This window comes from Hoplias malabaricus, chromosome 16 (assembly GCF_029633855.1).
Source record: "Hoplias malabaricus isolate fHopMal1 chromosome 16, fHopMal1.hap1, whole genome shotgun sequence".
NCBI lineage: Eukaryota > Metazoa > Chordata > Actinopteri > Characiformes > Erythrinidae > Hoplias > Hoplias malabaricus.
In genome coordinates this window covers 10,517,355-10,543,729 of record NC_089815.1, presented here as the reverse complement: position 1 = coordinate 10,543,729, position 26,375 = coordinate 10,517,355, and the positions used below count along the sequence as shown (strand labels likewise).

At 41.8% G+C, this 26,375-nt stretch overlaps 1 protein-coding gene across 2 annotated transcripts in view; it reads left to right on the top strand.

The window, feature by feature from the left end:
- The window catches only part of lmo1 (LIM domain only 1), a 31,330-nt gene extending 12,291 nt beyond the window's left edge, over positions 1–19,039 (top strand). Inside the window, exons 3-5 of one of the 2 annotated variants that reach the window (XM_066647593.1) lie at positions 5,233–5,446; positions 13,689–13,814; positions 18,394–19,039. In XM_066647593.1, coding sequence (XP_066503690.1) covers positions 5,233–5,446; positions 13,689–13,814; positions 18,394–18,499 — 446 coding nt within the window. In that variant the 3' untranslated portion in view covers positions 18,500–19,039. The remainder of the gene's footprint in view (positions 1–5,232; positions 5,447–13,688; positions 13,815–18,393) is intronic. The other variant, XM_066647594.1, reaches the window with a different exon arrangement.
- Positions 19,040–26,375: the final 7,336 nt, after the last annotated feature.

The following is a 26,375-nucleotide window of genomic DNA, read 5'->3' as shown; positions in this document are numbered from 1 at the left end:
TTTAGTACTAAATATCTGATTCATTCAGGCCTTTAATTATGATTAAATAGGCTGTTTCATAGCGTGAAGAAGAAGCATTGGAAAAAATGTCCGCTCCGTCTATCAGGTCTCGTACATGTTTACAAACACGACACATTCATACATAACCATATGCTTGGGTTGCAACAAGGGGTTAATAAGTTTGAGATAAGTCTAAGTTATGGTGTACGGCATACTGTTTGGTATCAGTAAGTGTTAGATCTCTCTCTCATTCTCTGCTGTTCGTACTTGTATTTTTTAAAGCGCTTCCTCTCCATGCATACATTGCTGATATCATAACCGTGGCTTGTCATACATGAAGAACCTTGCCAAGAGCTTTGCGCCAGATGACTGCTTGTAATCCCTCATACATCTGTACCACTCGCTTCCAGGCGCTAGGGCCCTCTAAATTGGTCGCACATTTTTTTAGGGTTTATATATTTATTTATTTATTCATTAATTTTATGGCTATTTTTGAGTACACATGTGGACTTTGTATAGAGACTTAACTAAATAGAAAAAGAAAAAGTAGCTTGTTTTTGGTTTATTTTTTAAACTTTGCAGGCTTGGACATTTCAAGCATTTATAAATGTGTCCTTTCCTTATTGACCTCCTAATTGAAAACCTTGGGACCGCTAAGTATATGACGGCCAGCAGAAAGGTCCGCTCACCTCAGCCATAGTGTCCCTCACCAGCCTTCTTTCTTTTACCACAGACTCAACCAAGGCCTCGCCACATTGAGGCCTCACTCCACCTAATTGATGGAATCTATTTAATTATAGCAAGTGACCCCCCCCCCCACCCCCCACCTACCAGAAAAGGAGCAAGGACCACAGTTGCACTCATTTATGCTGTGCACTCATTTGAAAGATTAGCCCCGCAACATCACGTACAGTATGAGAGAAGGGAGGGGAGGGGCCCTGGAAAGCAAATCATCTCCTCGCTTGCTATGGTGTTTTTTTTTTCTTCTTTTTTTCTCTTTTTTCTTTCCCCAAAGATACATTGGTCTGCCGTGAAGATGTGATAATTGCGCTGTAATGCTTTAAAACGATTGCTCGAGTGCACGGAAACTGTTCTTTCTCTCTCTCTCTCTGTCTCTCTCTCTTTTTTTTTTTTTTTGCCTCCTCTCTAAACCTTAAATACATCAAAAGGGTACCACGTTGATTTGATTTTTTGATAGCTGCAAAAATGGAACTTGAAATGGGGGCCTACATAGAAATCGGATCCTATCTCTGTAATGGAAAGTACATGGTCTGACAGTTTCAAATGCAAAAAAAGAACGCAACTGTACATATTCGCAAAAGATAAGGTCTTTAAAGAGGAAGAGAGGGGTGGAAAGGATGAGGATGGCAGAGTGTGCACCAAGTATTAATGGTGATTTTTTTTTTGTGTGTCAGTGAGAGATGTTTGGCGAGGCAAAAGCTCTCTCTTAAAGGGAAGGGGGAGAAAAAAAAGCAAGCATCTCCTGGTAGAATATGAATCATGGGCCGGATAGCAGGAGGATATGCTTTTTTCGCGACACGGAATGACACAGGAAGGTCAGCAGCACTTGTATCTGTTAAATGGATTGGATTAAGTGGAAGCTGCCTCCTCGGCTAGCGTCTCCTTTTATAATGTAGCTTTTTTTTTTTTTGTTCTTGGCGAGACGGAGACGGCTGGGTAGGGGAGTTGCTGTTTGGACGACTAGTGTTTTCACGTGCTCCAAAAGTGCGGCGTGACAGGTGCACTCTTGTGCGAGGCGCTTCAGAAACAAAAGCCTGCTTCTTGCTATCAGAGGAACAACACTTGGTTGCCTTTTATATAATGATTTCCGGCGTCATCGCTTTTAGTTTTTCGAATGTGCTGAAAATATATGGCTTGTTTTTTTTTTTTTTTTTTTTCTTTTTCCCTCCCTGTTGTTGTTTCCAAAGCCATATTTCCACAAGTTGTTTTGGAAGCCAAACGTCGGGGTTTCAAAGAGCCCCAGCAGCGAGATGATTAGCTGTGTGAGAATCTGGCTCACCCCACGTTGACTTCGCAGGTTCTGAGAGCCCCAGCAGAACGACAGAATAGAGAGAGAGCGACTCAGACAGAGAGAGAGAGAGAGAGACTCAAATCTAGGTTAGCGAGGAGAGACACGTTCACATTCGAGGCTTGGCATTCTTCTTGTTTCCCACAAACCTGAATTTGTCCAGCTAATTAAAGAGCTGGAACAGTCCAAGGTTACTCAGCCCAGGAAGTGTTGTTCCTGTCTGGAAAGGGTTAAGCTCTCTATTGCTAACTTTGTGTAAAACACAAACGCATTGTTAAAGGGTGGGTGGATGGTATGTGTGTGTTGGAAGGGGAGGGGGCGGGGGCATAAACCAATTACGCGTGGTTCTCCTGAGGTGGGGGGGTGGGGGGAGAACGACCTTTGTGTATAATTAGTTCTCTTATTTAAAGCAAAGATTTTGAATAGAATAACTAATTAGCTGTCATAAAAGGCAAATTAAAGATTTTTGTGCCATCCTTGGGGGAATTGAAAGGAGCCTGATTCCCTAGCTCGCTTGCTTAGACACACACACACAGACACTTTTTTTCTTTCCCTTTCTCACAGGCTGGCTCTCTCTCCCCTCATTAAGACTGTTTTTAGTTCTGTAGAAGGCTGACAGGAGAGCACTGTTGGCGTACCTGCAGAGCGCTCATCTAACAAGCCATGAAATGCAGGTAGAAAGAGACCGCCCTCAGCTAGTGGGGCTTCAATTTGAAGGCTTTTTAGCTTCATTTACACTGAACATTGGTATTTATAGCGAGTTTTGTGATCCTAATGCAGCGGCTTCAAGGGCCTCGTTTTGGTCGAGGTTGGGGGGGGTGGCAAGGAGGGATTAGGATTGGGGTTGGTGGGGGGTGGGGGGTACTGCAGCTAGGTGAGAGTGCTGAAGGGGAAGGCACAGAACTAATTGATGGCTCCCATCAGCAGCGCTGGACCAATTAGCTTCTCCTTTCCGCTCTTCTGATAAAGGAAGAGGATGGCTGAATACCACCTCGTATTCACATTCAAGCCATAAATTTAACTAACAAGGCCTTTCTATTCTCTCTCTCTCTCTCTCTCTCTCTCTCTCTGTCTGTCTCTCCCCACTCCCCTTCTCGTTTTTACAGGGGGTGGCGATGCTAATTATATTACATTCATAGCACCACTGATGTGCAGATAGTTCAGAGTTGCCGAACAAATCTGGATCCAATAAAAGCTCGGCGCACTGGAAGCGAGGGAGCAAGCGAGAGACTGAACGAGAGAATGCGAGCGAGAGAATGCGAAGGAGAAGGAGTTGAGTGTGTTCGTGAGTAAAAACCTGCTTTGATATTCCGAAGAACAAAGTAGCGTGTGTGAAGTAGCTTTGAGGTATTTTACGCTTCTGGTAAAGAGGTGAACGGAAACAGAGAGCGAGAGAGACAGAGAGTGAGAAAGAGAGAGAGCGAGAGAGTGAATGCCCACAGTAGAACTATTGGGTAATGGAGTGCATGCCCACTGGCACCCATTTGTTGATCATGTACAGTAGTGCCATTATAGCACATTAAAGGCAGCGAATGGCATAGAAACCAATGCCTGTGAACCCAGGCGTCCGTAGAGGCACTCAGCTGTCACTGGCTCTGATACATCAACCGACTGATAATGCATTATTCAAATATTACAAAGCCCCACATTAGATCACCAGGGCGACAATAAAAGACCCGATGTAGACTTAGTTAGAGGACGCACGTCTTTGCTCACATGCATTTTATATAGAATTAGCATATCGTCATGGTCCATAGAAAAACACCCATCTCTAAAATAGTAACTTCATAGTAACATTCAGTGGAAGTCAGTATTAAAAGATTGTATTCGTTTATGAATCATTTTGGAGCATTTCTATTGGTCCGTTCATCATGAAACTTTCACACAATGTGAAGGACAGCTGCTGTGTTATAATGATGTAATAAACTAAAAGTCAACAAAAATGGAGATGCATGGTTTTCATTGGACAATGAGGATATACTAGAAAGCATTGACTTCACTAGTATATTATATATATATATATATATTATCTTAACAATGATTTCATTGTGTTCACATCCAAAGCTGACTGTGCCCACATGTGCCTGGGCGTGTTAATGGCCTGATGGTCCGAGGGCTGGTGGCAGGGCTTTGGGCTTGGGGGGTGGGGGGCTGGTGGCGGGTGATGGGGTATAGAGGGAGCGCATGGGGCTTTTTGAGAGGAATGTGTTTTGAAAGCAGCAGCGAGGGAGAGTGGCCAGCTTTGCCACGCATTCTATTAGCCGGATCAATAGCTCAGTGTGGGAGAGTGTCTTAAGAGCTGTTGTGTGCGCTTTCAGCCGGGCCGGACCTGTTAGCGCTGGCAGAGGGGTGCCAGGGCCGCCATTGGCCCGAGGGCGGCTTTTAGTCGCCACTCAAATGTCATGCGGCAGATAGACTATTAGCGTTTAGTGCAGTTATTAAATGGACTTTATTTGTTCTTTAGATGGCTAAAAGGCGCTCTTCAGGGCCGGAGAAGTGGGGGCTGTGGGTTGAGAGGCACGTGACAACACAGCAATTTAGCAGGTTTGGTTTACTCTGCTGGGCTCAAGGTAGAGACAAGTGCAGATGAGTGTAGAAGGAGTAAAGTGTGTGTGTGTGTGTGCGGGTGCAAGCACTTAGGGCCGTGACGTGTGTCTCACTTGGGGCTGAATGCAGGCGTCTTGTGGTCAACAGCGCTTTAAAAGGTTAATGTTAATCCATACCAAACACAGCCCACGAGGAGCTTTTAGCATGGCCGGCGGCCGGATCGCTGCACAAGCTATTAAAATAGCCCGGTGACTAACCTAACACGCCACACAAATGCCTCAGTGAGCCATTGAAATGGAGATTGTTCTAAAAGTGTCCCAGTGCAGGGGCTGCATTCGAGCTGGGATGTGTGTGTATGTGTGTATGTGTTTGTGCGCTGGAGTTAACATCTGTTCCCTGCAAGAGGGGACAGGGAAGGGTGAATGTAGTCCAAAGTGACCCGAGTGAGTATCTGAGGTCCCTAATGCATATGAAACAGGCCCTCGGCACCACAACCCGGAGCTCCGGAGGCACCTGCGCATCCTTATCGAGAAAAAATAAAAAATAAAAAATAAAAAAAGAGGGGTGGGGGAGCACACGAACATGAAAAGTCACCAGTGTTACCAGGGCAGTAAATTATGGCGTTTGCTCTGTTTTTTGTCTCCTTATCGCTACAGGTGTGCCGATGCTCTCCGTCCAGCCCAAAGGGAAACAGAAGGGATGCGCCGGCTGCAACCGCAAGATTAAAGACCGCTACTTGCTGAAGGCGCTGGACAAATACTGGCACGAGGACTGCCTGAAATGCGCGTGTTGCGACTGCCGCCTTGGGGAGGTGGGCTCCACCCTCTACACCAAAGCCAATCTCATCCTCTGTCGCAGGGACTACCTGAGGTAAGAGAGTTTTCCGAGGTGCTGAGCAAAAACAAAAAAAAATCTGATAATAATATATTTATATTATATTATTTTAAAAAAAAAATAAAAAGAGCAAGCAGGGCTACACCAGAAATGCCTTGTTACACCTCGGGCTGTGTGACATTCAGAAAAATACATAGCTCCCCCGACAGGCTAAACACTCTCTGGATATTTCTTTCGGTTTTTTTTTTAATCTACATCCTTTCTTCTCTCTTCTCGTCCTCACTCCTTATCATCCACTTGGCTCCATTTGGAGTGAAGAACTGGCTTTGTCTCTGAGGCTATAGTTGAGGATCAAGCATTCTTGCTCCTGTTCTCAGCACACTGCTACAGATTCCTATTGGAGCCAATTAAGCTGAGAGTTGTGAAAGGGAGCAGAAATGGCTGGGAGTGATCTCCCATATGGATTGTTTAGGTTGAGCTAGTTAGCACTGAGCAGGTTTACACAAATGGGATGTGATGTCCTGTCTTCTCTGAGATCAGACGTGTAGGTTCAGTGATGGAGATTAAAGCCAAGTGTTGGTTTTTATCATTTCTTTAGGGAAATATGTGGGAAAACTAGGGAAAAATAGGCTAACCTACATTGTCAGGGTCAGGGTTATGGCACAAAAGTTTTAAACATGTACATCACATATGAGAATGGCATGAAAAAAAAATTACCAGGTCCATTCCATGTCCTGGTAAGATATAAAAACAAGACTGTTTATGTGTGTACACATGTTCTAGAGGTTCTAATAAGATGATCATGAGTATCTTGGTAAGGTATAAAAAGAAGCATGTGTGTGTGTGTGTGTGTGTGTGTGTGTGTGTGTGTGTGTGCGCGTGCAAGCTCACCCCAGGCAGCACGGTGTCAAACCTCTGGGTCTTAGACTCTGCTTTGCCTCCTGCTTCCGAGCCATCTGCTTGCTAAATTAAACATGATTATTTCCTGGGCGTTAAGTCCTAGTCTCCGGGGGTCTCCCAACCAGATCCAGCCATTTATCCCCCAAGCTGCTGCTCCCAGGGGAGCCCACTGCCGGGGCCCTATCCTGAGCACCGTGGTAGGGGTGGAGGTGGAGAGGGAGGGTGGGGGATACGACCCCCTCTCCTCTATCACTATCCATCACTCCCCACTCCCCTTTTAATGCTGTTAAGATGCAGTGAAAGGAGACCTGACCCAGACCCCCAGAAAGGCCAGCTGGGGCAGATGAGGTAATGATTAGCGCAAAGCAGAATGATTATGGCTACAGTGCCTTGTATGACACAATTAAACATTGAGCCCACCCCTCACTTCAGAAAATGAATGGAGGGATGTAGGGAAGTTAGTTGAGACAGTGGATGATTTATTATATCATCAGAATAGAGAGAAGGACATGTGTCATGTCACACGCAGCCGTAACACAGATACACAATACGTGTTAAGTGAATTGTAAATGAATTGAATTATTTCATTTCATAACAGCACACTGGACACAACATTGTTCTAGTGGCTTAAAAGTGAAGTAGACCATTCTAGAGAAGACAAAACCTTTAGCATCTTTTAAGGCGGAATGTTATGTTTGAGTTAGAAACTGACTGTTAGTTTGTGGATGAAGATTAACTTGTCTCTAAGTGTTTAGTCACAGTTTGAATGACCACAGAACCTAATTTGTAACTCTGAAGGTATACAGCAACTTTCTCAACTCTTTTCATGGTCCCCAATATTTGGAGGTCTCCCCAACATCCAAACGCCTCCAAATGTCATTTCTCAGCCGCGGCTTCACCAGCGACGCACAGAGAGAAAGCCTGAGCCATTTTGTGCTGAGACATTTCATTTGTTTCTCCTTTTACGGAGCCAGGGCTGTGTATAAACACTGAACCTTTTTCTAGTCTGAACCAGTCCAGAACATTTTTAGGGCCACAGTAGGTGACATTGTGGCTCGTACTGGCATCTTTCGTTTTTATTTTCTTGCTGTGGTGAAGAACCACTTCACAATGCAAAGAACCCTTTAATCATGCAAAAGTTCAGGGTTCTATACAAAACCTCTTTCTTTATTAAAGAACCTCTGTAGAACAATCATATTTAAGAGTGTATACAAAATCGGATGAGACCAACGCTGCATTTATTTTAATATCTTTGTATTTTTCATTGAATACAGTAACTGAAAAAGAGGTTGGAATCTACTCACTTTTTACTGTAAGCTGAATGTGGGAGGGGTGAACTTGCTGGAAAAATTTCTTGCGCAAACAAGATAGAAGACTGAAAACAATAAACAACACAACACTTGTGCATGGTAAACACTGTTTAATGTGGCAGTTAAAGGCAAAATCTGAAGTATACCAAAATGGTCAAAATAAGCCAAGACTCCTAGGAGTTACTGGCCTTAAAAGTCTAAGCTCAATTTGAAAAGGGCCCGTGGAGTAAAAACAAGAGGACAAGACAACAGATAAGGAGATAAAGGAAAATTGAAAAAAGGAACAAATAAAAAGTATAGAAAAGAGAGGAAGGAGGGAGGTAGAGGGAGAGTGAGATGGGCCTTGTGCGAGTCCTGATGGCCTAATGAAATCTAGCCCACTCATCTGCTCAGCCTGAGACAAATGTGTGCCACTTAATGGCTGGCCGTGCTGGAGATGAATTCCATTATGGAACAAATTAAAAACTTTGCCACTCGGCAGCTGGGAAAAGAGGCAGTTTCAGAACTCAAGGTTTTAAAAAGTAGGTGAGGGAGACTCCATGCAGGCGGCCCTCCTCAACACAGACACAGAGACACACACACACACACACACACCATGTGTGCACTAAGAGAGAGAATCTGTCTGCTCACCTTCTGTAATGAAGTTGAATCCTCACCCAGAATTAGCCTCCCATACAGAGAGGCAGTTCATTAAAGACGGGCGGGTGGATCAAACACACTTGCTTTATTTTCGGCTGGGGCTTTTTGGAGCCATGCCATGCACACATTAATTATGAGCGCAGCTCTGTCTGCATTTGTCCTTCAGGAGCACTGTAGAGCCATAATGAACGCTTTCCATTCCCATCTCTGTCTCACACACACACACACACACACACACACACACACACACACATACACACTTCCTAAGACCATGCAAACCAAACTGCTGCCTGTGTGGATTCACAGCCACAACTTTCCCACTTGATCAGAGAAATGATACTTCCATTAAACAAATAAGCCACTGTCGTTCATTAGCACACAGCACGTTCAAATATTTAGCTAATTCACTGTATTGACCTCACCATAGCATTCTTGTAAATCACAAATCTCCCCTGGGTTTCACTGTCCAAGACAGTGCACTCATCTGAAGACCACCGAGGATTTTCAAAAGCATTTCTATTTTTCAGGAAAATCCAGTGCAATATAAACCCAGCATTTTTTCACATTTTCTATGTATGTGCGGAGTTAAAAACGGTTTGTGTGGGAAGAAAATGAAAGTTTCTTTTTTTAAAGTATGCTAAAATACGCAGACACAGAACATGCCAAACTCATCACAGGACATAGTTTCAAGACGAAGATTGAACTCACAACCCCAGGACCCTGAAGCTGTGTGACTTACTGCCCTTGTAGAGCATATGTTCCCTTATTTTTACTACTACAAGACTCTAACTGGGGGTGCCACAGTGGGTAGTGTTGCAGTCACACAGCTCCAGGAATGTGCGGTGTGGTCTGTATGGGTTCCTCCGTGTGCTCCGGTTTCCTCCCTACATTGGTAGGTGGATTCCCGCCTTGCGCCCAGTGATTCTGGGTAGGCTCCGGACCCACCGCGACCCTGAAGTGTCTAAGCTGTTTCAGACGATGAATGAATGAATGAAAGACTCTAACTGGGGCTCCCAAACATTTCATGGATGTGTAGATTATGGCCAGTTTTGCTTCATAGTTGAACCATTTATTGGGATTAGTAATTATAGATTAAATTACCTCTTGAACATTTTTGTTTTGTTTTTCAAGTCCCTCTAAGTGGGGTGAAATCATTGTAATATCCCTGGGTGGCATATGGCGTCCACATTTTATGAGTTTTGGACTTGGCTCTTAAAGGATAAACTGAATATCTGAACACACAATGGCTTTTCTTTCTATTGTTAAATTTACAAAACCTGACCAGCTCTACACTTTCAGTAGTCAATCTCAAAGCACTTAGTGTGAGCAGAAGACATGAAAACCTGGAGCGCAATCGCAGCGAAACATTAAAGGGCCAGGAGGCTGATGCCAGCTTCAGAGGAGTTGAAGCTTTGCAGGAAAAAAAAAAAGCCCGTTCAAACAGCTCAAAAACACCTGTCTCTAAAGTGCCTCTGTGAATCACACCAACGCTGATTAGCGGGACAATGAGTGAAGGCCTTCAGCTTTAATAGCAGGGGGTTTAGCTGAACACAAACAAGATTAGTCTGAATCTATTTTCCTCAAATACTCCTCGCTGTGAAACTGTTCTTCTCTGGGTGATTCTGCACATATTCAGATATTGTAAGCTTTAATTTGCTTTAATTTTCATAGAAATGTACAAGACACTTTAGGAGCTCTCCACCCACTGGATAGACAAGGCTCAATAAACACTTTTTTAACATATTATAATCACGTCAGTCTTATTAAACCTATATTTGGTTGTGTTTTTCGAACAAACACGTGTTTAATAAAGCTGCAGTGACAAGAGCAGCATGAACAGTTGTAGACTTCCAAGAGAACGAAATCCTGGTGTGCTTAAAAAATATTTGACCTCATAAAAGGTCCTTCAACACAATGACACAAAATGGCCTCCGCTGATAAAATGGTCGGTTTCACTTTATCTTAAATTATACCGCCACGAAAGCCAAGCCAGTGTGTTTCACAGTTTGCAGGTGACCTTCCAAATTAGTGCCGGACACCCACTAGAACCTGCAGTGGGAATAGGTGAATTTCTTTCCTAAAACAAGGCCAAATTAAGTTTTTTTTGTTTGGTTGGTTTTTCTGCTTATAAGCATTTCACCTGCTATTCGAGTGAAAGTGGATTGTTTATGTCTAGATCAAAACATTGAATTTAGAAAGTTTTTTTTTACGTTTTTAAAAAAACATTTCTAGCTACCTAGCTAAACCTAGCTAAAAGCTATTTCTAGCTATTTTTTTTTTAATGGATAAGGTTAGTATGAGCAAATAATGTGGCACAAATGAATCAATAATAATAATATACTGACTATTAAAAAGCACCTCAATATTTGATTTGTAATATAGATTTTGTTGTAATATAAGTACCTCTGGGTGTATGGTTATTATGGATATGTGTGTGTGTGTGTGTGTGTGTGTGTGTGTGTGTGTTTGTGTGTATGTATGTATATATATATATATTGGTTGCAACCAGGTTGCAGTTCAGCAACCTAAAAGAGCAGCTAATCATTACTGATTTGAGATGGTTCAACCTCTCAGAAAGACGTTAGACATGTGTCTGGCTGCTTTCTCTATCATTAAGGCATGACATTTTCAGTGTGCACCTCTGTGGCTTGACTGTGTCTTTTCCTTTTAGAAAGCACAGGTCTCCACACAGGCACATTTAATGTAGCCTGCTGCTGCCTGCATAGATTTCTTTAGGAATCCTTCCATAAAGAGAAATTTCTAAATAATTCACTCCTTGAGATATATATGTTTATGTGAGTTTGGTGTACTGTGAAATGGTTTATTGTAGAGAATTGTACATTCTTATTTTCTTTACGGTGACAGGAACCAAAAACATTAATGTAATTTACTCTTCACAATAATCCAAAAACACTCGTTGGTAGGTGGAGGTCTTTCAAAATGTATCCACATGTTTATGCATTCTCCTTTAAGGAAGCAGAGCATAGGGTTTGGCGAGGGTTCCATTCAGTTCTCTTCAGCTTTATATAACTTTCTACAAAACCAATTGTCCCAAAGTAGATTTTCTCACTGTCTTAAGAAAAACATGCATCTCAAACATAGTAACTTTACAGGAGTAGAAAAAAACTCAATGTAAAAAAGATTTTATTACAAGTGCATTTTGGAGCATTTCTATTGGTCCATCATCAGGAAATGTTCACACCTTGTTGTGTTCAAATAATGGAGGTACATGTTTTTCTTCTGACCTTGATCATTCACAGAAATCCAACTCTCGAACCCTAATGAGCAAACTGACAGTGAGAGGAACCAATTCCTCAAGCTTGGCACAAACTGTAAACACAGGAGGAAACTATAGTCTGATCGGATTGTGTACCCTATCTATCTAAACATTCCACTGTTGTTTAAAGAACAATAAGATGTGCAGCAAAGTAAACTAGGTCACATTATACATGTCTAGCATTGATATAAATCGAGTTGAACATTGTGCTAGAATGACCTCGAATTCCTTTTAATTAGTCTCGCTCTGTACATATTTGTACTGTAGGTGATATTTCTGGAACATGTTTCTTTTACCAGCGTGGCACTTTTCAGGCGACCATCTTAAATGAGGTGCTTCAATAAAAATAGTTCCAGTTAAAGCTTATTAGGCTTTAAAGAAAGAACAGAGACAAAGTGTATCAGTGCTATCTCTACTCGGAAGGGGAAACCATTTTCTTCTGGTCATCGCTGAAGCGGAGATTTGCATTTCTTATAGCCACCTTTCTCTATCATACAGCACTGTACATCAGAGTCAGACCCAGTCAGTGTAGAGAGAAGAGCTCTTGTATAGTTGTTGTGTGAAGGAAAGCAAGGCTCCAGTATAGTATTGGGATATTGGCGGTATTTACATATGGAAGGCTATAGCGTGGTATGATACAGAGCACACAAATAAAACCTTTTTTGAATCAGAGATGGAGCTGTGATTATGTTGCTTACAAAACCAGCCTGACCTAAAACGAACAATAGCAAGTAAAGTTCTTTCAAAGCTTTGTGGGACGACCCCTCATTGGAACTGCATGGTGCTCAGAGTGCCAGAGGCCTACACAAACACACTTTACGGGAACGCTAACCCAGTCTAACAATGCTTCGTCTTAACACCTCGCCTATCTCTTGTAACAGCATGCTCTCTCTCTCTTGCACGCGCTGACTGTCGCTCTCTCTCTTGCACGCGCTGACTGTCGCTCTCTCTCTTGCACGCGCTGACTCTCGCTCTCTTACTGTAAAGGCAGCGCTCCGCTGGGGTCTGCCGCTCTAATTAAAAGCAAGGTCTGCTGGAGAGATGCTGTCTGGGACAAGGGGTGGGGGCGGGGAATGGCAAGCACCGGAGAGAAACTAATATGGAAGAGTCGCAGCAACTTTCAGATGGGCTTTTCCTCTTCTACCGCATCCAAGGCCTAGTGTTTAACATACCGTCAGAGCAGCAAAGTGTGGCCCGCCCATTTTCCACCGCAATCCCTTCTTTTTTTTTTTTTTTTTTTGCATTGCATCTTAGGGTCACTGGAATGTATAAGTCTATCTGTGCTTCTGGATCTCCAAATTAAACATAGAGGCACAGGGCTGGGAAAATGAAAATGTAAATCTGGCAGAGTGGAGGCACACTGAAAAAAAAGAGAGAGAGAGAGATCTACCTCCTGTTTTGTTTGTGACCTTGATCGTTTCTGCCTCCCATCTAATAAGCTTAAACAAACAGCTGTAGAAATTCGACTTGTCTCTTTCTGTGCGCCATCACACATCCAGTTACCTCTCCAAGGTTACATCCCCTACCCTCCATCACCCCCTGTTTTTTAAGCAAGTTGAAAGGAGAACTATAGGGAGGGGGAGGGGAGGGGGGCTGGGGTGTAAAATATGGATGGAAGCAATATCCTTGCAACAGGAATCTTTTGAACTATTGACTATATTATAGAATTTTAGCCTCTTGTCTGATCCCGGCTTTGGATAGGAGCAAATATTCCTTCGTTGTTCTGGATTTAGTGAAGGGGTTGGGGGTGATGGGAGGGGGCTTTTAAACAGTTCAATTGCTTGCCTCAGACCTGTTTTCGTTGCTTTTGCAATGTGCTAGGCACAAAAAAAAAAGTCTTTGAAGAGGGGGATTAAAACCATGTGATCGTTTTAATTAGATCATTAGCCAAGAATTAACATCTAGGTTTGTACCCTCATTAACAAAAAAATATCAAGTGTGAGTGTGTGTGTGCCAAGACTGATTTCTTGTGTGGCATGAGGTGGTTGGAGATTTTGGGGGTTTATGTTGTTTTGTTTTGTTTTTGTATGTGCACATTTTCCTTGTGACTGTTGAATTACATCAGTGCTAAAAGAAGGTAGAAGTGTGTAAATGTACTTTGTATTCTCTCTCTCTCTCTCTCTCTCTCTCTCTCTCTCTCTCTCTCTCTCAGGCTCTTTGGTACGACGGGGAACTGTGCAGCCTGCAGTAAACTGATCCCTGCCTTTGAAATGGTGATGAGGGCCAGAGATAATGTTTACCATTTGGACTGTTTTGCCTGTCAGCTTTGTAACCAGAGGTAAGCAGTGAAAGAGATCACTCCTAGGTTCGCGAGATTGCCTTTCTTACAAATCTATAGACGCTGAAAAAAAAGCCATTAGCTCAAACAGAAGCTCCCTCTCACCCAGACACAGATTCAATGCACATACATAAGCACACGCGTTTATACCTCATCACTTCAGGTTTCACACCGCTCATATCAAGTCTGCATCATTCTCAAGTCTCTTCTTAATTGATTGCTCTTTCACTTTGCAGAAATTAGCTTTAAATCAGCAATCCTGTATTAGTCATATATATCTATTTATATATATATATATATATATATATATATATATATATATATATATATATATATATTTTTTTTTTTTTTTTTTTTTTTTTTTTTTTTGCAACTGTGATGTATGTTTCTGGCCCTGTCTGTGTATGTGGGTGACTAGAAGTAGGATTACATGCTTGAGAGGAGCAAAATTAGCTAGCGCATCCAAGGTGATGCTCTCTCCAGACCAATACCAATAGCAAGCCAGATCAAACCAAGAACGCCTTATAGAAGGCAGTCGGACAGAAAGCCCCTCAGAAAGCTGCCCCCCCCCCACTCCACATCGCCAAACGCACCCAGGCTGAGCACCTTGCAGCTATGAGCCTCGTTTCAGGAATTAGGCGCTCGGCAGAATGAAGTTTTCCGAGGATCATCCCTTCGAACATTCCTCAGGTGCACAGGGCTGTGACAGTGATTTAGATGCTGCAGACTGTGACCTCCTACTAAACACTGCCTTTATGGTGTTATTCCTAAAACCCAAGACACATACATATGGTGGACACAGCAAACTAAAGCTAGAGTCAAGCAGCCAGGGAAGGAACACTGGCAAAATTCCCATTCAACAGGATGTAAATAACAAGTTAGAAGTAATAAGTAAAAATCGTCAGGATTTCATTCCAACGCCTGGCTTCATATGTGTCAGGGCAGTTGAAGCAAAATTCTGGGAAAGATTTCCACTTTCTGGATCTGAATTTGCCACCTTAAATCACTGTTACCAAATAAATGATAATGGTATGATAAAGGTCTTATCGTAATAGATTCATATACAGTGGAAAAACTATATATAAACTATATATAAAAAAAGATTTTCTTAAAAAATCTGAAGTTTCCCATCAAGAAAATTGACATCAGAAAACAAGTCAGTTTCCTGCAATATCTCTCCTCTCACATATTGTAATTTATATCTGGGCCAGACATACCTCACATCTTTGTGATAAATGCTGTTTTTCTTTTTTCAGTTTTTTAAAGAGTCACCATAAAGTTTTCAGAATCACAATTTTGATCAATAAACTTTCTGCCGGAATGCTTCAACAAATTCGGTTTCTAGAAAAGTTGGGACATTTTGTAAAATGCTTTTAAATGAAAAATTTGTGATTTGATAATCCTCTTGATTATTATTTTGCCTGACCAACTTGATTGTATTTTGGAAATGAATAAATAAACAAACTTAGAATTTGCAAAGAACATTAGGGACAGGAACAAAATGAGAGTGAAAAGTGTATATATATATATATATATATACATATACACATATTCAGATAAAATCATTTTAAAAGGCAGTTGATGGAATTATATTATAAGGAATTATATAATTATAAGGTATAACGGAAGCGTCCACAATAGCCTCAGTCTTCCTAGTGAGGATGGGTTGTATCTCAACTGTGTGCCAAACTCCACAAAAGAAGATGTCAAACAGTTTAAATAGAGTAATATATAGAATAATTTCTGTAGGACTTTAATCAAACATGATGCAAAAATATTGTGAAAAATGAAATTGCTGTGACCTATTAACATGTGTGAACTTTTGTCATAACACAGTCCCTTGATAATTAAATTAACCTTTAAGAGAATTAACAAATCACAGGTTCTTTGTTTTTATTGTATTTATTATTATGATTTCAAAAATGTTCTGACTTTTACTGGAAATGGGGTTTGGATATTATTAAATCTCATTTGAAAAACAGAAGCCGATCCATGGGTTGCAGGTGACATCACTGTGCACAGTAGTCACCATATTGAGGACTTACTGATTACTCATAAACACACAACTCAAATGGCTTCATTGTATTTTCAACACTTTTAGATGGCATCGCATTTATCACAACACGTTTATCCATGTCATGTGTGGAAACAGAGCTCTGTTCAACTTTGTCAGTCAGTAGGAGCTTGCGACATGTGACATAGAGTGTCATAATCCCTATGTAGTGCACATCACAGATAATAAAAGTAAAAAATATTGCACCCAGTATTCTAGTGCACTAATTCAATGTGGAATTCATAGTTGAATAATCGTCCTTTATAAAAAGACATACAACACACTACTTGAGTGCCCAAACTAATATTTTATGACCTACACTGTGCACTACAGAGGGTTTAGGGAAACATTTGGGATTTGGCCTCGGCTTCACTGCAGCGTGGAGATATCACTAATTTATCATCTCACATTCAGAGAAAGAGAACTGTTTTATTAAACCTTAAGTCAAAACAGAGATAATTTAGGCAGACAGTCACAATAAAACATCCCCCAAGAATCTGTTACACTCTCAGAGCACAGGGACAGCGGGAGCAGATTATTGAAGGGGAAAAGAATGAGACAAAAATATGTGGCTTGTGTTTGTAGTTTTTACACACTAAAACGAAACACAAGTGAAATAAGCACGATTACTGAGGCTTGTATATAACACACACAGATTCGGTCACAAGATCAGAGAAATGTATTGGAGTCTAATGTGCTAATAGTTTTCTGTTAGATCCTATGACAAAAATGCTAATATGGCTACCAAAGGATAATGGTCCTTTTCTGCTCATTTTGCAGCTCTGTGGGATCATTTACCCACTGACAAAATGAGGGGGTGGGCTTCTGTGCTTCTGGGTGTTGAGACTCTCTCCAGCTCAAGGAGAAGAGATCAATTTCCCCTTCTTTCCCATCTGTTTACATTAGTCCTGAACTCTGAAATGAGGCAGTAGGTCACAAATATGATGCCCATGCCATATAAAACATAGAATAAAATCCTGTGACTGCAACCCACAGATATAAAGCTTATTCCACTAATGTTTTCAGTCAGTGTAGAACGCTTGTAGAAAGGAGAACTGACATTCTTATGTCAGTGGTCATGAAAGTCTTCGGTGGTCCCAGTGTTCATTACGTCCTATAAAGCCTGCCCAAACTTTCAGTTGATCCTGAAGATTGTATCTGTAAGCAGAGCATGGAAAGGTCAAGTGCACAGTTGTTTGCTTGGCACCTTGTAGGGTGACTTTTTCGACTGGCCCCAGGCCTGTGCTAGTCCGGAACACACGAACAGGATTTCACACAGTACTCAAAGCATCTCAGGCCTGAGTAGGAGCATCATGGATGGAGCTCCATCCGCGAGATAAACACAGAGCCGCCCTTTGAGTAAAGCACCTGGTGTGAGAGAGCGTTTACTGACGGCAGTGCCCCAGCTCCAGGGCGGTTGGCTGGTTGGCATGCCTCCTGCCACGCTGTGCCACACTCCTGGCACCTCTGCCAGCCCAGCACATTAGTGTGTCACTGATTGATAAGCGCCGATGCCACGGGCCTGGGTCTTATCACCAACCCCTGCCACTGTCTGTTCAGCCGTCTCGTGCTTTCATATGCAAACACGTCCACAGGAAAAATGCAGTCCATGCATGGAGAGGTTTAGCTTTTTTTAATTGGCACAAAATTTCACAGGGTAAAAAAAAAAAGTTTAGAGAGACGTTTTATACATTGGCACAGAGCCGTGCTGCAGAAAAAAAGGAAAAATAAACGCACCCAGTGGCATGGTTTCCTTGGAAACCGGCATGGTGCTTTTGCCAGTCAAAGGGAGGAAATGGTAGCATTACTTTCATTGGGTGCCAGTCCTGTCTTTGGCACTTTTTTTGGTTTTGTTTTGAAAATTGTGCTCTTTATTTATTTTTTCCAGTTTCTTTCTTTCCAAAAAAAGCCGCTTCCATTTGAAGCTGCACCTTCATGCCCACATCACAGGAGGGACTTTAAATTGAGCACGGAAACAATTGTGTTTCCCTTGCAGGCATCCCCAAGTGCTGCACCGCGTATGTCTTAGCAAGAAAAATCATCTGAAGTCTAGTTAATATATTTGATGATTTAAAAAATAAAATAAGGTTATGTACGTTTTTCATACTTTGTTTGTTAACAGTATTTTAAGACGCAGTGAACATTTTAAGTATTAACACTTAAACAAACAAACACAGGTCCAGGAACTGAAATATTTACGGAGATCTCAAAACGAGAACTCTTAGAGTGATGTGATACCTCCGTTAGTCTGAAGATGCTGTTACAGCCTGATCTCAGTCCTCGGCTGTGGCAGCAATCCGGAATGTTGCTGGCTGTGTCCGGAGCAGTGAGTCAGTCAGGAGTAAATAGGACCTGCTGCTAGTGGACTGTAGAAAAGCCACATGGAAGAGTGGCTTGGTGAGAACTCGCCACACGAAAAATGTCAAAAGCAGTCCTGAAGTGGTAATGTTTCTTTTTTCCCTCTCCTCACCAGCTTTTGGTTAACTGCTGTGCTGTGTTTTGTTTTTGTTTTGTGCTGGCTTGCAGGTTTTGCGTGGGCGACAAGTTTTTCCTAAAGAACAACATGATTCTGTGTCAGATGGACTATGAGGAGGGCCAGCTCAACGGGAGCTTTGAGACGCAGGTTCAATAGCCGAGCCCAAGGAGGCAGCAGCGGCCCTCAACCCACACACACACACACACACACACACACACAAAATCCCAACATACACGTACAATCCGCCATACACACATGCACTTACACTGACGCACACACGCGACGGATGCTGCGACCAGCGAGAGAGGAGCGTCTGTCTGCTTGCCTGCAATACTTTTTACAGTAAAAGCCCTATTGGTCCCTAAGGACTCGGTTGTAAATGTTCTACTATTTTGGCCCTCTCCCACCCCTCCCCAACACTGAGCAGTTACAAGTTTCAATGTACAGTTGTGCCTGCTTTAGCTGAGCACTGTATTGCCTGTATGTTTTTTGTGATGTTTGTTTCAGGTTTATTTTTTATTGATAACAAATATTATTATTATTATTAATTATTATTATTATTATAATTATTATTATAAAGTATTTTTTTCTTTATTCCTCTCTCCTCCCATTTGGGTGGTTACTACGGCTCCTTGGAGGGTATTGTACAGTCTGTTTTTTCTGTATATATAAACTGGAACATTTATTTTATGAAATTGTAATGCAATTTTATTACTAGTGTGAATTAAAAACAAAAGATTCTTAAATGTTCATACTCAGTTTGTTGCGCTTTTCTGCTCCGCCAGAGCCAGACGTGCAATTTCCAAGAGGCCGGGCCATGTGTCTGCATGTGTAATTATGGATCTCCCTCTCTCACTCTCGCTCTCTTAAAAATGGCAAAAAAAAGCTGTGAAAGCATTTATGAGGTGGGTGGGGGAGAAAGCATTAGAATTTTTAAGCAAAAAGGAATGTAAAAAAATAATAATAAAATTATCAAAAAGGAAACAGATTTGGAGCACGGATGGGGAATGGCATGCTTTAAGATTAATTAAATAAGGTTTTATTTGGAGTAAAGTAATGACTTCAAATCTCCAACTGTTGTTGTGGTAATAAGAGCAGCAGGTGCCGCGAATGAAACGCAGTCTGGGCTTTCAGATGAGGCCGGAGCACTGCTTTTGGTGAGTCACACATCATTCTAATTGCCATCTGATTATAAGCGTGATTTGGCTGGGAAATAAGCATGCCTCCGCATTAGAGATTTGATTCGCATCAAATCTCTGTATGCTTGAGTTTATTTAAGCCGCTGATGAATTTGCCTCGGCCATCTGCCTTTATGCAGCCAATAAGAACATAACTGGCATGTCAAGAACTGATAAATGAGCGCTGGCAATAACAGGGCGAATGACTAACGTCAAACAAAAGATTTTTTTCCCTCTTATAGTTGTTTTATTTATCTCAACACATGCCCCATTACAGGCCTTTTTTAAAGCTGCTTCTGCCTGTTCCAGGGGGAAAAAACACAAATGACAAAGGATGTAAAGTTGTGCTTTTGGCACAAACGCAAAAGGCCTGTTTTTTAAAGTTCTGCTTGTGCAGTAAAAAAGCATTTCCGTGTGGGAATTAAAAGAGTTAAACCTGTCTCTTCCAAGGCTCTGCTGCCTGAATAGCTTTCATGTACAAAGGCAAGTGCAATTAAAGGATTGCGACTGAGGTGACACAATCTTTTGTCACATTACTTTTGATTTTCATCTGTTGGTGGTAATTCTTGTTTCTATGCGCCGGGAGCCACAGGAGAGCTGCTTTGCTAAGGCTCTGCCATTTAAAGCAATTAGTTTCATTCATTGTGAGGGAGGAATGGGGAGCGAATCAGTTGGGGTCTTTGAGAATATTGAAATTTCATTTACAGATGTCCAATACTTAGTTAACGAACACAATATAAAGCAAACTCTTCCCCATAGTTTCGCTAAATGGAGGCTTTTCATGCTATTCATGGAGAAAAAAAAAAAAAAACTTTTACCAGTCTCCCAAAGAGCTTTCAAAGCTACTCCAGACTTAAAAGGACATGGAGTAATTAAAAAGAACAAACAGGAACTTCAAGCCGAAATGCTTTTTTTCCTCCCCCTTCCTTGGAAAAGCTGGTCTTAAAGTTAGAGCTGAAAAAATGAAAGACAATCTGTTCGTTTTTCTACTTTAGGTCCGCATTTAGTGTTCCATTCAAAAGTTGTTATTGTCTTCCAACTGCCACTGCTGTCTTTATCTGTGGTGTTTTGCCAGGAGCTGGTTTAGGTGAAATGACATCACATGAGGAAGTTCTGTCATGCGTTTAGCACAGATGGACCACAGCATGATTCTGTAAAATGAGTGGTATGTGAGTATGTAACATTAGCATTGGCTTTTTATTTAACAGAACATAACCCTGAAGTCTCAATCACTAATTATATTAACTTTTTTTTCATTATTTATTGTACCCACACTTTGCCTTTATCTCAGCTTTCATTGGTTTTCAAAAGAAACCCCCTTTCAGGTTTTCAAATGGTGCTTTTCCCTTTCAGGGTATCTACTGTTTGACTTGGTGTTTTGTTTTTCCATTAGGCAAATTTCATACATGGAACCGGGTCCTTTTTTAGTACCTACTCACTCCTGGTTCCATGTGAACCGAGTAGGGACAAACCTTGCAGAGCGCTGATTGGCCAGAGAGACTTGTCAATACAATAGAATGCAGATATCCAGCACAAACCAGCCATCTCCAAGCTACAGCAGAGGTCACATTTGTTTTTAGCTGACTCAACAGCAGCTCGTAACATTACGCCGTGGTCTTTTGAAGAGTTTCAAACGTTCCTTTGCATGGTTGCTGACAAAATCTAGAGCGCTAGATGGTGCAACAATGAGCAAAATACTTTACTGACCTGTCAGAACTCAAGCTGTGTTCAGTCCCAAATACACCACGGCAGTTATTGTGGTTTCCAAATCTCACAATTCCCGCTAGAGGCGGTGTTTTGTGACATCACCAGCTACATTTCCTAAGGGAACCGTAGTAGTGGAGAACCAATCAGGTTTCAGGGACCAAAAAGTGAATAGAGTCGAGTAGAGTATGTACCATGCAGTGGAAAAATGCCAAAAGACTAGTTTTGAAATATATTCTCGGATTTTAGCAAAATAATGTACAATAGTTTGTACTCACCATTCCAACATTTTGATCACAGAACTACTTTGTCAAAGACAGATTTGGAAAATACTGCTTCCACTCCAGGAAACTGAACAAGGAGTTGAAATGTTTGATGTGTTTGAAACGATGGACAGTGGATATTGGGCTCACAATCTGAATTGGAACAAAATTGGACTAACGAAAACTACAGTCATGTTTGTGCACATTTTACTAACAACACTACAGCTGCTCAGTTCTTAGTTGCACCCCAAATAAAGATGACTGAGAAAACTGCTGTATGTAGAGATTGAAGCTGTAATATATTGAGCAATCCTCATATTTGAACAGTGGGGATCAAATCTAGACGCTGTATTATTTATCATGTAATAACTTCATGGTGTTCTTGAAAACTGGTATATTGAACACTGAGATGCCTTCTGCTGTCTGGCTCACATGATTTCACTCTATACTATTTAAGTTATTGTTGACTTAGATGACGAATCCAAACTTTTGAATGGTTGTGTATATGCAGCTGCAAATCATCGCTGACATTTTACTTCCCTATGTTTCTTAATTTGAAAATACCGCCTGCTATTTACACTGGTTCAAATCGATTTACTGATAAATCCTCTTATATTAGTTTACACTGAAACTTACTTTTTGGTGTTCCATTATGCACACAGACCTTGTTGTATAAACTCTATAGAAAAGCAATGGTAAGAATCAGCTAGAGACCCCTCCAAAGCCTTCCAAGAATTTGAAAAACAGAGTTGTACACTCCAGGAGCGCTTTGTAGTTCCACATTTACATTCAGGACCACCACAGAGCAGGTATGATTTGGCTGGTGGATCATTCGCTGCAGTGACACTGATGTGGGGGTGGTGTGTTAGTGTGTGTTAGAGTGGATCAGACACAGCAGTGCTGCTGGAGTTTTTGGACTGAGAATAGCACCAACCAAAAATATCCAGCTAACAGCATCCAGTGGGCAGCGTACAGTGTCCACCAAGTGTGCAGCAACAGATGAGCTACTGTCTCTGACTTTACATCTAGAGGGTTGACCAACAAGGTAGGTGTGTCTAACAGAGTCGGCAACGAATAGGTGAGTGGACACTGTTTAAAAACTCTAGCAGCACTGCTGTGTCTGATCCACTCGTAACAGCACAACACACACTAACACACCACCACCACGTCAGACAATGGTCCACCACCCAAATCATACCTGCTCTGTGGGGGTCCTCACCATTGAAGAACACAGTGAAAGGGGGCAGGAAAAGTATGCAGAGCAACCGGTGGACTACAAACTTTAATTGTAGGACTACAAAGTTCTCATATATGAAAAATGGACGGCAAATGTAGAAACAAGCATTTTAATGTTATGGCTGATCTATAAATGTGTATCTTTAACCATTAAGAGGTCAGGGAGTGCTGTGAAATTCCAAAAAAAAACTTTCATACTCAAACACACACACACACACACATATGCGCCAATCAACACGAACGAAAGGCTTGGCCTCTAATTGCAGCAATCAATGCAATGCTAATAAAAGTGTTGATTTTCACAGGTGCACACACTGAGAGCTGAGTGTGGCTGGAACACACTCTGAGGGTGGTAGGCCAAAGCAGCCGAGCAAACGGCAAATCACCATAAAACTTTTAATGTCCTTCCACACCTGCAACCGCCAGGCCCTTACAAGCGCACATGGTCAACACATGGAAGCTGACCTTTTGCTTTTGAACACAGTTCACACACATACACCCACACACGCTTTCTAAACTGCCCCCCCCACAACCTCTAAAAAAATTACAGGGAGTGTACCCATGCTGTGGGGTGAGGCATGACATTCTGCAAGCGCTTTCCCCACAGAGCAGCGGACGGGCGACATCATTTGCTAACAAATAAATCAAGTGTACAATGTGCATTAATTAGAAATTCATTAAAAATTCAGACTCACCGGCAGGTGTGCAAATAAAGGATTAGCGAGACAGCAATTACACCACATAAGAGTACATTTTAATTGCAGCTCCTGGATTGATTTACACAGGGAGACAATCAGGCTCCATGCAAGACAGCTGATTGCTCATTTTCTGGGAAAAATAATGAGGAAAAGACCTCACCAGGCAACACAGACACACACACACACACACAATCACACATCCCAGCTGCAGCCCTGCCTCATACTCACACACGTGCATGAACACACACACACACACACACACACATTCTGTAGTGTGACCAGGGCTGTAGAGTACCTAAGGGTGACTGAGGTGGTTAGGGTTTAAGAGTCATCTGCTTCTTTTTGTTTTTTAACTTTGGAGTCTAATCAACTTATGTCAACTTATATCATAATGCAGGACTCTTATTATTGTCCAGCAATGATAGGATGAATACTGGTGTGTGGATTTAGAAACATGATTCCAAGAATACTATGGAATATTGTGGTATTTTTCACCCTATAAGCTTTGATTGTAGTGTTAAGTTTACAAATAAATATTTAAGGGTTTTTATTTATTTATTTATCCATGCATCCATCCATCCATCCATTATCTGTAACCACTTCGTATTTATATCTATTAGTGTCCAGTTAAATCCAGTCCAAACTCTTCTAAGTACGTTTGTCAACTCGGCAGCCATCTTGACCTCACTGCTGATCAGTTATTATAACAAGACCACGCTCATTCATTCATTGTCTGAAACCGCTTATCCAATTCTGGGATGCGGTGGGTCCGGAGCCTACCCGGAATCACTGGGTGCAAGGCAGGAACACACCCTGAATCTACCTACCAACATGTGTTTTCAGACCGTGGGAGGAAACAGGAGCACCCGGAGGAAACCCAGGCAGACACAGGGAGAACACACGAAACTCTTAAGAGACAGTCACCCGGAGCAGGACTTGAACCCACAACCTCCGGGTCCCTGGAGAAGTGTGACTGCGACACTACCTGCTCCACATAGGATTAGATATCCGCTATCTGCCAGTACACATAAGTTAATCACTGCTCATTGTGGTGCATTGTGTACATTTGAGTGCAGTGGAAATTGTCCCGTTTTCAAATACTAATACAAAATGGTTGGAACCACAAAATAGTGACACAGTGTGGGTTTAGTACAGTGGTGCATCACAGAGGCTGTGAGGTGGTCAAAGGTGTGCCTATATCATGTATTTTATAACAGATTTGAATCAGATTTATGGACCTGAACTATTACTTTTATAAGTTTTTTTTTGTCTAGTTAGTGTTTTATTCGATGACGTCTAAACGTCTAGAAATAGCTTGATTAATCTTATAATATACTTGCAACAATCTCCTAATGAGAATTTTTCGCTACATTGTCTAGTTTTATGTTGCACTTAATAAGATTTAATTGTATTTGATGAGGACAGTAGCTTTAGGCTACGTCATTAAAGTACGACGAACAAACGCACGTTCAAAGGGACATAAGCGAAGCGGTTTTTGCCAGCTTCCGTTTGCTTAAAAGTAGGCAGAGTTTAGCAGAAAAATGGCCCGTTTTCCGCAGCTCCTGAGAGCGTCAGGCTGCAGGAGAGCTGCTGAAAGAAATGTCTGCGGAAGCATAAACTTGCCCTAACAGCGTTTTGCTCATTCTGTGATCTCATTCTTAAATTAAACCAATTTGCCTAGAAATTGGTTTTAAGGTCTACACAGAGTGTTCTGTGCATTAGCCCCCACCACACTTTCTCTCTCCCTCTCTCTCTCTCTCTCTCTCTCTCTCACACACACACACACACGCACACACACTTTCATAGTCACATCCCTCCTCGCTGCCCCCACCCTCCCCTCTCCATCCCCCCTCCCTCTTCCCTCACTGCAAATCATGTTTGACTTTGAAGTGCTAATTTTGGAAGTTTAGCCAATTTTTATTTGCTGCTTTGAAATTTATCCTCTAAGCTGCTGCACCAGCAATGAAATACACAGAGCCTCCACAATGAGGGATAAGTGGCCAAAATGAGAAGCGCCTGCTTCTCTCCCTCCACATTATATAACTGTGAATAATCTGCACATTGCACTTTTTTTTCCTATGGCGTTTGCTGGCTCAATTTATTTTTTTCGCTAACATTATGCAGGGCTACCCCACTTCTCCTCTTCTCTTCATTTTTCCCCCCTCCCAATCTGTTTGCCTTTCAAGCTCGGTGGGCACTATTTAGAATGCTGATGACAAACAAAAATGGGTTTTTACGAGGGGAAACTACTCCCCCTTCTCCTCCAATCCCCATAAACGTTTTTTTCCCTCCATTTTATTATTTATTTATTTATTTATTTATTTATTTATTTTTGTTTCAAAACAACAGGGAAGGCTACATGTAGTAGTCTACGTCGTAGAGACAATGCCGCAAATTTCCAATCCCGTCGGACAAAGATCCAGCTCACGCCGTCGTCTCGAACCCAAATCCAATAATGAAATGCTTATGAATGGCAGGCCCCTATCAGTAGACCCTCTAGACAAACAATGCAATGAAATTATGTTTTGTTTTCTTTTCTTTTCTTTTTTGTCTTCCCAGCAAATGAGCTCTGCACAATAATATGATACAGCTGTAATTGGGAGACAATTTGTCTCAAAGACGGCAGTAAGGGGACCTTTAGGAGACAGGTGAGGGCCTATTTATTTGCGAACGCCGAGGTATGGGTGTGTGTGTGTTGTTTTGTTCCAGAGGGGCAAAACATCAGCAGCATTGTGGCCAGAAAATGTCATTACTGCAATCAGCCTTGGGTCTGAAGAGGGGCCTCAGATCAGAACAATGAGAAGGGGCTGCCGTAATGGAGAGGAGAGCCTTGAATTCCACCTCAGATATGAGTTCTAATGGAGCCAGGGATGACCTCAATCAAAACCCCTCTCTTTTATCCTTTTCCCGGCAGAGGACGACACAATTATATGTTAAAATAACTTGATCAGAT